The 16,330-nt window shown below is 41.5% G+C and overlaps 1 protein-coding gene across 1 annotated transcript in view; it reads left to right on the top strand.

Moving 5' to 3' along the window:
- Window positions 1-14,500, top strand: part of CHSY1 (chondroitin sulfate synthase 1) — an 80,882-nt gene extending 66,382 nt beyond the window's left edge. Inside the window, exon 2 of the mRNA XM_081964829.1 lies at window positions 11,403-14,500. Coding sequence (XP_081820955.1) covers window positions 11,403-12,995 — 1,593 coding nt within the window. The 3' untranslated portion in view covers window positions 12,996-14,500. The remainder of the gene's footprint in view (window positions 1-11,402) is intronic.
- Window positions 14,501-16,330: the final 1,830 nt, after the last annotated feature.

Below are 16,330 nucleotides of genomic sequence, written 5' to 3'. Positions count from 1 at the left end.
TCTAAACATCTACTTATTATATCTATCTGTCTGTCTGTCTGTCTGTCATCTATCTATCTATCTATCTATCTATCTATCTATCTATCTAATTTGTTTGTGATCCATCTCACAGTTCAAGGTAACTCTAGTGGCTGGGAAGTTGTTTTCTACATATGCATAGCTCCCTTGCCCATCCCTTGAGTTATATTAACAACATAAACTCCTGTACACATTTTAAAGTCAAAAGAAAAAAATAAATTTCACTCCATTTTAATCGTTTACCTTGTCTCAACATCCCAGCTGGTGTGCAGAATGTAACTCTAGAATCTTATTTCAAAGCACCCAAATGTTGTGAGATTTAAAGATTTGTAGCAGTGGGTTTCTATTTTTTTTTTTACACGCAGGAATACTTCCAGTATGTTAGTATTTCAAGAAGAGAGAACCATCTCACTGAATATAGCAAATGCAGCATTTATTACCCCCTTTTTTTTCTTAGTTTTCCTGGGTTGTGAAAATTGTTCTATGGATGGGTGGCATTCTTCAGTGTTAGCATACCAACACAATAGCAATAGCAGTTAGACATATATACCGCTTCATAGTGGTTTTACAGCCCTCCCTAAGCAGTTTACAGAATCAACTTCTTGCCCCCAACTATCTGGGTCCTCGTTTGACCCACCTTGGAAGGACAGACGGCTGAGTTAACCTTGAGCCTGTGAGAATTGAACTGCCGAAGTGCAGCTAGCAGCCAGCTGAAGTAGCCTGCAGTACTGCACTCTAACCACCGTGCCACCTTGGCTCTTACAAAGTAGCATGGAATTAGAACTTCAACTCCCATCAGCCTCAGCAAGAGTTAGAGCCCAAAACATCTGGATGGCACCTGTTTGTCTATTCGTCTTCTCAGACTTGACCTATCAAGCAACGAATGTCTTTGCCAGGATCTTTTCTTTTCTTTTTTTAACCCCCCCCCCCAAATCTTCCAAATTGCACATGTGCAAGGCCAGATGATAACCAGAAGGCAGCTTTTGAAAGGTCACCAGTGGACATCTCCCTGATGATCTCGTTCAGCAGTTGACAGCTGCCGTTCATTAAAAGAGAACTTCTTTCCAAGGGGACTGTAACCGTAATCCTGCATGTCTTAATATGGAGTCCTATCCATCAATGACTTCTTAGAATTCAGTTGTGTAATCAACAAGAGTGTCATCTTCTCTTCATTTCCTGATAGAATCTCTGGCCAATTCTGAAGTAGGCAACAACAACCAGGACTTCATTTTGGACTCGTGCTCTCATTCTCTCGGCTTTCTGAAGGATCATGCTTTCCATTTCAAAATCCAGCTTCTGCTGGGATAAAAAAACGATTCTAATTATGTCATTGCTCACCAATGAAAGCAATGGGAAACGTTAGCTAGCATATGCACCAGCACTGGAGGTCTTTAAGAAGAGATTGGACGGCCATTTGTCTGGGGTCTCTTGCTTGAGCAGAAGGTTGGATTAGAAGTCCCAAAGGTCTTTTTCAAGAGGCAAATGGACTTTCTTGTTTGTCTTTTAAGGGGTTTCGCTTCTCTTCCAAGAAGCTTCTTCAGTTCTGACTTGGTGGCCTGTACGACTCTAAAATAAAAGAATGCAAATGACCAGCTGTCTGCAAGGAATATAAATCCTTCCATTCCTCACTATCCATTCAGAGCTGAAGAAGCTTCTTGGATGAGAAGAAAAACCAGAAAGTCCAGTTGTTTCCTGAAAAAAAAGCACCATGACCTGAATGACTGAGAATCTTCATAAACTTTGGACTAGAAGACCTCCAAGGTCCTTTCTAACCCTGTTATTCTGTTATTCTTTATAACTAGCCTTATTTCTCAGCATATCAAGGTTTTCACCCTCTCCTCAACAGGTAGCTAGTTTTGTGGATTACACATTTGGTCACATTTCAATTTACTGTTTGTTGTTAGTTGCGAAGTAATGTCTGACCCATCGCAACCCCATAGACAATGTTCCTCCAGGTCTTCCTGTCCTCTACCATCCTCTGGAGTCCATTTAAGCTCATGCCTACTGCTTTGGTGACTCCATCCAGCTACCTCATTCTCTGTCATCCCCTTCTTCCTTTGCCCTCAATCTTTCCCAACATTATTAGGCTCTTCTCCAGGGAGTCCTTCCTTCTCATTAGGTGACCAAAGTATTTGAGTTTCATCTTCAGGATCTGGTCTTCTAAAGAGCAAGTCAGGGTTGATGTCCTCTAGGACTGGCCGGTTTGATCGCCTTGTACTCCAAGGGACTCTCAGGACTCAATTTACTGTAACCAAGTCTAAATAAATTGAGTGCAGAAGGTTTTATGGAATATATCAAAATACAATTGTTTCTTGCTTCGGGATATTCTGAATTCCAAAACCAAGACAAGGAAGGCAAGTAGAAGACATGAAGTTTTGCCCGAGCGTTTATAGGCGTAGATATTCTAAGCTTAATTATAGGTTGCATGACATTCAGAAACTGTTTTTATTCCTTCTCTCTCTCTCCCCATAAGATCTTCCAACCTTCCTGAAAAGTATAGGTTTATTTATTAAAGAAGGCAGGCATTGTACTGTTTTCCCTAACATAATTATAGCACTTGAGATTTCCAAGCAGACTGCATATATGTAGCAATTTCATTAGCATTTATACTTTGTGGTTAAATGTACATGTTGGAGAGTGACCAATGCCAACACTAAATCAGAGTTGGTATTCAGCAGGTTCTGATCGGTTCTGGAGAACCGGTAGCGGAAATGTTGAGTAGTTTGGACAACCGGTAAATACCACTTCTGGCTGGCCCCACCCCCAGCTATTCTTTGCCTCCCGAGTCCCAGCTGATTGGGAGGGAATGGGGATTTTGCAGTAACCTTCCCCTGCCATGCTCACCAAGCCACGCCCACAGAACTGGTAGTAAAAAATTTTGTGGCTATAGTTACCTCTTTATTTCCATTTAGCTATAAATCTTCTAAGTCAGTGGTTCTCAACTTGCGATCCCTGGGGGAAGGGGGTATGATGTCATCACAGGCGATCTGTGAAGGCTTGAAGAAATGTTATGATTTAAAACTTGAGATAAATCTTGGGGTTCCATAGCCACAATCTAAAGGGGACCGCGGCGAAGAAAATGTTGAGAACCATCGCTCTAAGACAGGGGTGTCAAACTCAATTTCATTGTGGGCTGCATGTTGTGTTTGACCTCGGGGGGGGGAGTGGGCATGGCCAGCTTGATGTCGCTCATGTCAGGGGTGCCTGTGGTGGCCCCAGCGCTCTAGCAGAGTAAGTGGGCCCCCGTGCTCCGTTTTTGGCTGCGACGGCCTCCTGCAACCCTCTGCCAGCAAAAATGAAGCTCCATTTTCATTGGCAGAGGCACTCCATTTTCATTGGCAGAGGCACCCGGGCCAGTCCTTCATTGTTTAGAGGGTGGCCCCGCAGGCCAGATCTAAGCACCCTGTGGGCCAGATCCCCCCCTCCAGGTCTTGAGTTTGACACCCCTGCTCTAAAATAATTCTTAATCCAAATACAGCAGCATAGGTAATCCTTGATTTACGACCACAATAGAGTACAAAAGCAAGACAGTTGTTAAGTGAGTTTTGCCCCCTTTTACGACCTTTCTTGCCACAGTTGTAAAATGAACCAGTGCAGTTATGAAGTTAGTAACCCGCTTGTGAAGTGAATCTGGGTTCCCTATTGGTTTTGCTTACCAGTGTTCTGAGCCAGGCTTCCCAAGAGCATGAAGCAAACTCCTTGCCCCGATTTAAAAAAAAAACACACTATTTTATTAATTGGCTGTGAATTCTGCTCATTCACACCCAGAAAGTCTTTTAAGGGTGTGATTTACAGTCACAGACCTCATCTGGCTTGGAGAGCTGCCAGGCCGATATCTGCAAAACTTGGCAAGGAGTCTCAGAGAGTCACAAACCAATTAAGCGAACTAATTATCTCCTGCAAACTCCACTCCCCTTTCGCTCCTCTTTTATTTCCTCTGGGAGGGGCCATTCATCATCCACCTGTGGCCTTACTCCCAAGTCGACCCTTGTTCTTTAGCTGCCTTCGTCTGGCAACTCTGTGCATGTGCACACTGGGAACAGGCTCCAGCTGTTCGTCTGCCTCACTAATGTCTGACTCTGAAGGCAGCTGATAACTGGCATACGGCTCTGGCCCCCTCTCTGTCTCCGACACAGAGCCCTCATCAGAGCCTTCTCCAGACTCCAGGACTGGCCCATGTTCCTCCCCAACCTCCTCACTGTCCGAATCTGCTGCGAGCTCCGCTGACCGCTGGTGGTCCACAACAGTCAGAAGGTTGCAAAAGGGGATCACGTGATCCTGGGATACTTCTTAAATACATGCCAGTTGCCAAACGTCTGAATTTTGGTCACGTGTCCAGGGGGAGGTTGTAAAAGTTGTATATGTTAAAAAGCAGTCTTAAGTCACTTTTTTCAGCTCTGTTGTAATGGTCACTAAATGAAGTCACAGGTTACTTGTAGTTAAAAATGAACGCAGAGTAAAACCAGCGAGCAGGTACAACAATTTAATTGAATTATTAAAATATACGGATTCCACTCAGACTCTCAGGGCAGTGTGGAATATAACGATCTTATACTCCGAAAAATATGGTATGTCATACAGAAATGAAAAGACACCGACACTGGATAACTGCCTGATAGTACAAAATACAATTCAAGATAAAACAGATTTGCAGCTTTAACGGTCTATCATCGAAATGATATAGGATTTGAGTGTCAGCCGGGTGGATTAAATCTAAAACATAATGAAACCAAGACTTAGTCCACTGGTTAAGAAAACTGCATACCGGTTCAATTTTGTTCTTTGATAACGGGATCGTATAATGTATTCTTCTCTCTTTTGCGAAAGATAAATATAATTTTTAGAAAGTACGCATCATAGAGAGCAGCAATTGGTCATTTTAAGAAAAAAATTAGCAAGCTTTTAAACAGGATTGATTAAACTTCTTCGGTTTATTTACTTATTATTTGGTGTTAAGGAAGAGGTCAATTCCTCTTCATGTCTCCCCTAGTCCTTCTTTCTCTTAAGCTAAACATACCCAGTTCCTGCAACCGTTCTTCATATGTTTTAGTCTCTAGGCTGGAGACTAAAACATATGAAGAACGGTTGCAGGAACTGGGTATGTTTAGCTTAAGAGAAAGAAGGACTAGGGGAGACATGATAGCATTGTTCCAATATCTCAGGGGTTGCCACAAAGAAGAGGGAGTCAAACTATTCTCCAAGGCACCTGAGGGTAGAACAAGAAGCAATGGGAGGAAACTAATCAAGGAGAGAAGCAACTTAGAACTGAGGATAAATTTCCTGACAGTTAGAACAATTAATCAGTGGAACAGAAGTTGCCTCCAGAAGTTGTGAATGCCCCAACACTGGAAGTCTTTAAGAAGATGTTGGATAGCTATTTGTCTGAAACGGTATAGGGTTTCCTGCCTAGGCAGGGGGTTGGACTAGAAGACCTCCAAGGTCCCTTCCAACTCTACTATTGTATTTTATTGTATTAATTACCAGATCCATTAACTTCTATTTCGTCTTCATATTAGCAAAGAAAATAAGTTCTAATTGCAAACCACATTTGTTTTTAATGAAACATTTTTAATCTTAACGTTTTCTTCCATTTCATGAAATTTTATCTCTGCTGGGTGATTGATCATGTAAAAGGTATTCAGGAAGTTTGGCTGAAATGTGCTTTTCCTTGCCAATCTTTTCTCTTTAAAAAATCTATGATCTTCCATTACTATTCTTCGATTCCATTTACCGAAGAGTGTCTATTCATGCAGGAGTCAGGCAGTCTAGAAGCCGAAGTCCATTCATAAGTTTGACGTTTACCAAGCTATTCCAAATCTAGTCTATTACTTTAACAGTCTAACCTGAATTAGAACAAAGCTTGTGACATCCATGGAATCGAGACAACTCAAAAAACACGCAAACTTTGGGCTTTTTTTGGGGAACAGATTACTAAATAGGAATACAGTGGTACCTCGGTACCAGATGTAGTATTCAGCTAGTTCTGACTGGTTCTGGCAAACCAGTAGCGGAAATTTTGAGTAGTGTGGAGAACCTGCAAATACCACCTCTGAATGTCTCTGCCCCCATCTATTTGCTTCTCCCAAGTCCCAGCTGATCAGAGTCCCAGCTATCCTTCCTCCAGGAGTGGGGTGGAAATGGAGATTTTACAGTATCCTTTCTCTGGAGTGTGGAGGGAATGGGGATTTTGCAGTATCCATGCCCTGGAATGGGGAGGGAATGGGGATTTTGCAGTATCCTTGCCCTGGAATGGGATGGAAATGGAGATTTTACTGTATCCTTTCTCTGGAGTGGGGAGGGAATGGGGATTTTGCAGTATCCATGCCCTGGAATGGGGAGGGAATGGGGATTTTGCAGTATCCTTGCCCTGGAATGGGATGGAAATGGAGATTTTACAGTATCCTTTCTCTGGAGTGAGGAGGGAATGGGGATTTTGCAGTATCCATGCCCTGGAATGGGGAGGGAATGGAGATTTTACAGTATCCTTGCCCTGGAATGGGATGGAAATGGAGATTTTACAGTATCCTTTCTCTGGAGTGAGGAGGGAATGGGGATTTTGCAGTATCCATGCCCTGGAATGGGGAGGGAATGGGGATTTTGCAGTATCCTTGCCCTGGAATGGGATGGAAATGGAGATTTTACAGTATCCTTTCTCTGGAGTGAGGAGGGAATGGGGATTTTGCAGTATCCATGCCCTGGAATGGGGAGGGAATGGAGATTTTACAGTATCCTTGCCCTGGAATGGGATGGAAATGGAGATTTTACAGTATCCTTTCTCTGGAGTGAGGAGGGAATGGAGATTTTACAGTATCCTTTCTCTGGAGTGAGGAGGGAATGGGGATTTTGCAGTATCCATACCCTGGAATGGGGAGGGAATGGGGATTTTGCAGTATCCTTGCCCTGGAATGGGGAGGGAATGGGGATTTTGCAGTATCCTTGCCCTGGAATGGGATGGAAATGGAGATTTTACAGTATCCTTTCTCTGGAGTGAGGAGGGAATGGGGATTTTGCCGTATCCTTATGCTGTCACGCCCACCAAGCCACTCCCACTGAGTAGTAAAAAGAGTAGTAAAAAAATTGAACCCCACTACTCAACGTTAATTGGTTCTGGGAGATGACAGGAATACCCAAAATACTGAGTACCAAACACATTTTTCCCATAAGGAATAATGTAACGATCCATAAGACAGCCGACACCGACAAGTTCTAGTTTGTAAGTCGAGTACCAAGCAAATGATGAGTACTGGAACAATTTTTTTTTAATGTAAGAATGCATTGAGTCCCAAATTACAGGTAGCCCTCGACTTACAACAGTTTGTTTAGTGACAGTTCAGAGTGACAACAGCACTGAAAAAAGTGTCTTATGACTTACAACCATTGCAGCATCCCAATGGTCGCGAGATCAAAATTCAGGCGCTCGGCAACTGACTCGTATTTATGACGGTTTCAGTGCCTTGAGGTCATGGGATCCCCTTTTGCGACCTTCTGACCAGCAGTCAGCGTGGGAAGCCAGAGTCATCACTTAACCACCGTGTTACGAATTTAACAACTGCAGTGATTCACTTAACAATGGTGACAAGGGAGGTTGTAAAGTGGGCCAAAATTCACCCAGCAACAAAAGAATTGGCCTCAGTTGTGGTTGTAAGTGCAGGATTACCTGTGGGTGAGTTTCGAAGCAGTTGACTACCAAGGCACCCTTGTTGCAAAGGAAAGAGGTAGATGATAAGGTATCTTGTTTTCAGCTATCCTCTTTCTTTTTTAACAAGTAAACCATGAGCTTCTTTTATCTGTCTGCCTCCTAGTTTGTCTCCCATCTCAGTTGACATCTCAGTTATTGGATTGATTCAATTAGTTGATAACTGATAGGCGTTTGGAGTCTTAGCAGCTTATTTAACTTAAAATCTGCCTCCGTGATGATTTTGCCAGAACAACAGATATTAAACCCTCCAGGAAAATGTTTTTAAATGGAGTTTTCTGGGAGAGAGAATTCTTCTACAGACCTTCTCTCACCTGCTGATAGAGACCAAAAGCTATTAATGTCAACTCTTTACATGCTGTGTCCCATTCAGGATGTGCCATGGATGTCACTTATTTCTGCAATCTCGGCTTTCGTCGCTTATTTCTGCAATCGTAGTCCAAATTCCTATTATATTTAGTGCATCAGCGTCCCCTGTTTGGTAGAATAGGCCTACTGAGGTTTAGCAGGGGGTTTGAATTTTTTAAACTTAAATATTGATGGCCGCTGTCTGAATTTGAGCCCCTTATTTTCTCTCCATCCATCAATCATTCATGGCTTTAAGATACCTGTGTTTCCCCTTGCTGTTTCCTGATACCAGCGGATACCTGAGATGTCATTCAATAGAACCCAAGAGTCCAGGAATTGAAGCTTGCTTTGGTATATATGAGACCTTCTCAAGCCCTTTCTCTTCCTCTCCACCCTGCTCAAATTCAAATCAGAACTACAGGATAACAGAGATGAAAGGGACCCTGGAGATCTTCTAGGCCCTCCTAGACCATTCCAGACAAATAGCTGTCCATCTATTCTTACAAACGTACAGCGATAGAGCACACACAATATCTGGAGGCAAGCTGTTCCATTGAAGAATTGTTCTCTCTGTCAGGAAATTTCAGAATAACAGAGTTGGGAAGGACTTTGTAGGTTTTCTAGTCTAACCCCTGCTCTGCATTGGCAAACAGGTTGACCACAATAGGTTGGAAGGGACCTTGGAGGTCTTGTGGTCCAACTCCACAAGAAGGAGACCCTATACCTTTCCAGACAAATGGCTGTCCAGTCTCTTCTTAAAAGCCTCCAGTGATGGAGCAACCACAACTTCTGGAGGCAACCACTGGTTAATTGTTCTCACTGTCAGGAAGTCTCTTCTTAGTTTTAGATTCCTTCTCTCCTTATTTCATTTCCATCCATTGTCCCTTGTCTTGCCCTCTAGTGCTTTGGAAAATAGGTTGACCACTTCTCCTTAGTTCTGGGATGGATTGGTCTTCGTTAAGCTTCCAACCGTTCCTTCTTGCCTTGCCTTCAGATACGCCCATCTTCCCTTGCAGAGAAGTTTTCTCCAACCTGCTCCCATCCATGTATTAAAAGTAAATGCATGCCAAGGTAGGCTTCACTTTCAGGTACTTTGTGATTTTTTCTTGCTGCTTATCTTCAATTCGTGCTTCACCAGGTATTGCAATGTCAATGAACCAAAATAATAATAATAATAATAATAATAATAATAATAATAATAATAATAATAATAATAATAATAATAATAATAATAATAATAATGTTATTATTGTTATTGTTATTATTTAATTAAACATAAAACTCATCCAACTGAACATTCAAAAATGCATTACAAATACCAGTGACTGGTGCTAATGGTTGATACGGGTTGCTGCCAGAGTCCTAGGTATCAACCAAGGACCTTCTTAAAATATACGATGTTCCAAGCAGCGTAGTTTTTTGCAGTTTTGCTGGTGTTATTGCAGGAAGATGCAATTTGTTGATATAAAATTCTTGGACATGGTACCAAGTGCCCCGATGACACTGTTACATGCTTCATCCATAGCCATGTAAGTTTCGATGGCCAGGTCGCGATATTTCATCCATCGAAACTACACGGCAATGGATGAAACATGTAAAGTGATACCAATGGACATCATCATTATTATTATGAGTATGCTCAAAATGCAAAGAACAGTGGTGCTTTCTTGTAAAGTAGAAAAATCTAAAATGAAAATTGAAAAAAGCAGGGCCAGGTTACATCATTGATTTCCACTTAGGGAATCATGACCATTATTATTCAATTTAGTTACTTCCTGCTTCCTTTTTTTTTGTCTGTATCTACAAGTTAGTATTGACTCCTGCTTGTATTCTGTTCTGTTTTCAGATAATTATCCTACTGATAAGTCATCTTATTTTGATAAAGAACTTTTGAGAGGCCTAATCGGTTCTATTAACATTACATGCCTAAAGCATTATCTTAATTTTTAGGACTACCTTTGAGTCAATGTTGACTCCTGGCAACTCCCTAGACAAGCTTATGTGATTGGCAAGATTTCAGAAATGGTTTGTCATTGCCTCCTTTCTAGGGTTGCAGAGATTGACTGGCCCAAGGTCATCCACCTGGCTTGGCACCTAAGCTTGGACTAGAACTCACGGTACCCAGGTTTTAGCCTGGTACCTTAACTACTACACCAGGCTGGCGCTCTTACTTTTTAACTCTTTTAATTTTATGTAATTTTAATGCTGTAGTGAAATAATTTATTATTCCTCAGTCTGCGGCTCACTCTTCTATTTCTCATTTGAATCAGTTCCATATTTTGATGTGTTGGCTTTGTTGGTATTTGAATTATTGTTCAGTTTTTATTGTGCAATTTTAATAGGCTGTAAGCCTCCTTGGGGAAATTTGGTTTCGAAGGGCAGCTTGTGCTGCCATTTTTTAAAAGAAAAAAATGAATAATTGGCCAAAAAAGGATCAATATTTTAGGAGGTTCCCTATATAGGGGCAGGAAATGGATCGCAGTGATGAGAAGGTGGCAGTGGGTAGGTAGGTGGGTGGGTGTTTGTGTTCAAGTTTTCTTGTCTCCATCTTCTTGAAATCTCTAAATGAGTAAAGATTTGCTTTGCTTGTTCTGCCCTTCCGTCCTTCCTCCCACCCTCCTTCCCTGTTATTACGCCTCTCTCTCTGTTCTTCCTCCCACCCTCTCCCTTCCTTCAAGGGATAAGGCAGGACTTCCCTCAGACCCTCCCTCAGTCTCCTTATAATCCCCTCTTTCCTTCCTTCCTTCCTTCCTTCCTTCCTCCCCCTCCCACCTCCCTCCCTCCCTTCAAGTGTTAAGGCAGGACTTCCCTCAGACCCTCCCTCACTCTCATTATAATCCCCTCCCTCCTTCCTTTCCTTCCTTCCTTCCTTCCTTCCTTCCTTCCTTCCTTCCTTCCTCCCCCTCCCACCTCCCTCCCTCCCTTCAAGTGTTAAGGCAGGACTTCCCTCAGACCCTCCCTCACTCTCATTATAATCCCCTCCCTCCTTCCATTCCTTCCTTCCTTCCTTCCTTCCTTCCTTCCTTCCTTCCTTCCTTCCTTCCTTCCTTTCATCAGAAATCATTTCACATCCCAATAAACCTTTTATGCCATTCAAGGGCAAATTGTTCGTATTGCTAGAACAGGCCAGCTTGATTTCTAGCCTTATGGTAGATTTTCGATTTTGTTTATTTTTCTTCTTCTCCTCCCAGTCTAAAACTTTTAACTCAGGGAAGCAGCTGGTTAAAATAACTTGGGTCTAAGAGAGCTGACAAGAAAGCCTTTCTGTTTGTCTAAGCCACATGCAAGGCAGATTGACCCTATAATGATACTCTCCCCCCCCCTTTCTCTTCTTCTCTAGATGCAGCAGCTCTTTTACGAAAACTACGAGCAGAACAAAAAAGGTTACATCAGAGACCTCCATAACAGCAAGATCCACCGGGCCATCACTTTGCATCCGAACAAAAGTCCACCTTACCAGTACCGGCTTCACAGCTACATGCTGAGTCGTAAAATAGCAGAGCTACGATACCGGACCATTCAACTGCACCGCGAGATTGTCCTCATGAGCAAATACAGCAATACCGAAGTACGTCGAGAGGACCTTCAGCTGGGAATCCCACCATCCTTCATGCGATTCCAACCGCAACAGCGCGAGGAGGTTTTGGAGTGGGAATTCCTGACGGGGAAGTACCTGTACTCCATGGTAGATGGGCAGCCGCCTCGCCGAGGCATGGACTCCTCCCAGCGTCAGGCCTTGGACGATGTCGTGATGCAAGTCATGGAGATGATCAACGCCAACGCCAAGACTAGGGGACGGATTATTGACTTTAAGGAGATACAGTACGGCTATCGAAGAGTGAGTCCCATGTACGGGGCCGAGTATGTCCTTGACTTGCTCCTTTTGTACAAAAAGCACAAGGGGAAGAAAATGACCGTCCCTGTCCGGCGACACGCCTACCTGCAGCAGACGTTCAGCAAAGTCCAGTTTATGGAGCATGATGAAATGGATGCCAAAGACCTGGCCAGCAAAATCAACCAGGATTCAGGATCCTTGTCTTTCCTCTCCAATTCTCTTAAGATGTTCGTCCCGTTCCAGCTGAGCAAGTCCAAATCCGAGAAGACGGAATCCAAAGACCAAAAGATCAACATCTTAATCCCTCTTTCGGGACGCTTCGATATGTTTGTGCACTTCATGGCCAACTTCGAAAAGACTTGCCTTATTCCTAATCAGAACGTCAAGTTGGTTGTCTTGCTATTCAACTCCAACTCCAACCCCGATAAGGCACGTCAGGTGGAACTGATGAGAGAGTATCGTATGAAGTACCCCAAGGCCGACATGCAGATTTTACCCATTTCTGGAGATTTTTCCCGCGCTCTGGCCCTTGAAGTCGGATCTTCTCAGTTTAACAATCGGTCCCTGCTCTTCTTTTGTGACGTTGACTTGGTTTTTACCACCGAGTTCCTGCAACGGTGTAGAGCCAACACGATGATAGGGCAACAGATTTATTTCCCGATCATCTTTAGCCAGTACGATCCAAAGATTGTCTATAGCGGAAAGGTTCCGAGCGAGAATCACTATGCTTACACGCAGAAAACTGGTTTCTGGAGGAACTACGGTTTCGGAATAGCTTGCATTTACAAGGAGGATTTAATTCGGGCAGGGGGGTTTGATGTTTCTATTCAGGGCTGGGGTCTTGAGGATGTGGATTTGTTCAACAAGGTGATTCTATCTGGGCTCAAGACGTTCAGGAGCCAAGAAGTTGGCGTAGTCCACGTACATCACCCGGTCTTTTGCGACCCAAACCTGGATCCAAAACAATATAAAATGTGTTTGGGCTCCAAAGCATCAACGTACGGTTCTACACAGCAACTCGCTGAGCTCTGGCTTCAGAAACACGAACCAAATTTGGGGAAGAACACAGTTGCTAATGGTTCCTTGAGGACAGCTTAATATCCCGGGAAAAGGGGAGATTTAGAAAAAAAAACAAAGACACTGTAATTGCATTTTTTTTAAAAAAAAAATTACCCTAATTTATTTTTTCCTTTGGGGAAAATGTTTTGATAGCTGATTTTTTTAAGATGACTACACAAGGGTATATTTTAGAAATCCATCGTTTTTCTTACGAGGACCTTTCCGGCTTTTTTTCTGAACAAAACTGTGATCAAACTTTTTGCCTTTCGGGGAAAATAAAATAATAATAATAATAATGACTGGGGCTAAATATGAGGACTTTGCCTGGTTCTGACAACTTGAAATAAGTATCTTTTTTTGTTGTTGTTGACTGAGAAACGGACCAAATACGTTAATAAAGGAGAAGGAAGCTCAGAATTTCTACGCACGGTACTTTTCACTGCTCAAACTTAGTAGCTTGGGCAGTCCCGGTGGCAATGAAATGCAAGTTGGTATAAATGGCTCACCTATTCCCCCCCCCCCCCCCCCATCTGCAGGAGTGTGTATGTGTATGTGTGAGTGTGCGCGCGCGAGAGAGAGAGTGTGTGTATCCCTAGTCCCCCTTGTTGATTAATTTGCCTTCCAGAATGCTTCATTTGGTTGCCTCTTTCAGCCTTAAAATGTCTTTTTGCTCAAAACGTTGTCAAGCAACCAAAACAGATGTGGAAAACGAGCACAATGTTGTTTATATACACTGTTGTCTAAAAAAGAAGGAGGAGGGAGAAATGTACTTTTTTTTTCTTGCCTGGGTCTAGACTTTTTCTTTATGAAAAAAAAAATCCATATCAGGTTCTCTGTTCTCTGATTTTTTTGTATAAAATCGTCTTGATGACAAAAGAACAAAGCTTTAGTTAATAGAGAAAAAGGGCAATTCTGTGCCAGAAGAATCAGCAGTTGTAAATCCAAAACACTCCGAATTAAATGTGTTGGGAAAACTATTTATTCCCCCTCCCCTCCCCATTGGTTAAACAGTATTTGGGTTGGGAACAATTTCCTACATTTCCTTTTGGACTTTTTTTTTTTTTTTGCTTTCTGTATTGTGTAGGGCTTTAATTTATTTAACATCCTTTGTTTTTAGGTCCCTGTCTTTTATTTTGAATAATAACTAGTCATTCATATTTATGTATCCTAGAAATGTATTGCCTCTTCTTAACTGTTTATGGTCGCTTACACCTCCTTGCTCTGGAGTAAATCCTTCCTCCAAAGATTCTTCTAACACTTCCTCTTTTATTGGCTAAATTGTCTGCCTGTCCTTTGAAATTGGGAAAAAAAAAACCTGGGTATGGTTTTTGATGCTCCAAAATCTATTCCATTTTTTTCAGGAGTGGGACCGAAACTGTGAGAGAAATACAAAAAAAGGAAAAAAAAAAAAACACCCTGTATCTAAGCACAGAGCAAAACATTTAAAACTTGGGCATGTTGTTGCAAAAAAATAAAATGCATTTGAATAAAATGAAGGCTACTTGCATTGTTGCAATTCCATTAAAACGTCTCTTTAAGTCAAATCGTTTGTAACACTTCGGTCTCATGATTCTGTATTTTTTTTTCAACAAGCTACGATTAAATGGTTTCCCCCAATACAGGTAGTCCTCGACTTAACAACAGTTCATTTAGGGACCGTTCAAAGTTAAAATAGCACTGAAAGAAAAGTGACTTATGACCATTTTTCACACTTATGGCCGTTGCACGTGATCAAAAGGCAGATGTTTGGCATTGACTCATATTTATGACAGTTGTAGTGTCCTGGGGTCATGTGATCCCCTGTTGTGACCTTCCAACGAGCAAAGTCAATGGGGAAGCCAGATTCACTGAACGACCGTGTTACTAACCCTGCCTTCCGAATTCACTTTAAAAGCATGGAATGCAAAGAGTGTTGAGTTTGGGCATTTAAAAGTCCTATAGTGATTTCTGGATGCATTCAATATATTAAATTAGGTGGACACATTAGGAATAGAATTAGAATAGAATAGAAATAGAGTAGAATAGAATAGAATTCAGAATAGAATAGAACAGAATTCAGAATAGAATAGAAGAATAAAACAAAACAGAATTCTGAACAGAATAAGAATGGAATGGAATAGAATTCTGAATAGAATAGAACAGAATTCAGAATAGAATAGAACAGAATTCTGAATAGAATAGAAGAATAGAATAGAACAGAATTCTGAATAGAATAAGAATGGAATGGAATAAAATAGAATAGAATTCTGAATAGAATAGAACAGAACAGAATTCTGAATAGAATAAGAATGGAATGGAATAGAATAGAATTCTGAATAGAATAGAAGAATAGAACAGAACAGAATTCTGAATAGAATAAGAATAGAATAGAATAGGTGGAGAATGGAGTAGAATAGAACAGAATTCTGAATAGAATAGAACAACAAAATAATAATTATAATATCAAAGTAGTCATAATCATAATGATACCAATAACAGAAGGTAGTGAAACAAATGGAAAGGATAAAAGTAATATAGCCATACTGCATGGATAAATATATTTAAGACATGAGACAGTACTGTGGGAATTAGATGTTGAGACCAATAGTTTCTGGTCATGTAAGAATCTTACTATTCAGCTCCAACATTCCAAGAGATCCAGTGATTTTCACGTCTTATTAAAATGAACTAAGATTGCAAAGATCTTGCAAGACCTACAATGACTTTAGCTACTAGAGAAAGTCTGCAGAAATCCCAATGATCGTAGATGGGAGCCAAGATTTTTTTTTTTACATCATTGTTGCTGTCTGTTGCTTGGATTTTTGCAGACCAAATCTGCTACCCCTAACCATGATACATGATTGGTGATTAAGGGCCATAGAAGACTTTCTGGAGCCATTCTTGGTTGGTATCAGTTTGCAGTAAATTAAAATTAAACCACCTTATTTCAAGCATAGCCACTTACCTCCCTCAAGTGCAACTCCTGATAGATTCCAAAGATGTAGATGCAACTTGCGGTCACAAAGGTTTGTGCAACCATGGACCTTGTGGTTTCAATCCTGTAAGTCATGCTCAACTGATGTTAGATGTTCCATCATAGCTCACAGTTCAACCTGGCATGCAGAAAACCAGCATACCAAATCAAAGATTTCGGCCACAACTTTGCTGCCACATTCAATCCCCCCCCCTTTTTTTTTTTAGAAAAGAAGCATTAAGACACGTTACCTGCATTTTATCCCAACTCAGGAAAACACGATTTACATGACGTGACATTATATTGCATTGTCACTAAATTTCCAATAACTTTAGGCAGCTTACAATTAAACCGCAACTTAATAAAATTAAAAATGTAACAAACCTGGAAATGCAAGTACAAAAGAACAAAGCAAAAAACA

The sequence above is a fragment of the Natrix helvetica genome (genome assembly GCF_964273705.1).
Source record: "Natrix helvetica genome assembly, chromosome: 12".
Classification (NCBI taxonomy): domain Eukaryota; kingdom Metazoa; phylum Chordata; class Lepidosauria; order Squamata; family Natricidae; genus Natrix; species Natrix helvetica.
The sequence above is the reverse complement of the archived record's forward strand: the minus strand, read 5'-3'. Positions and strand labels throughout refer to the sequence as shown.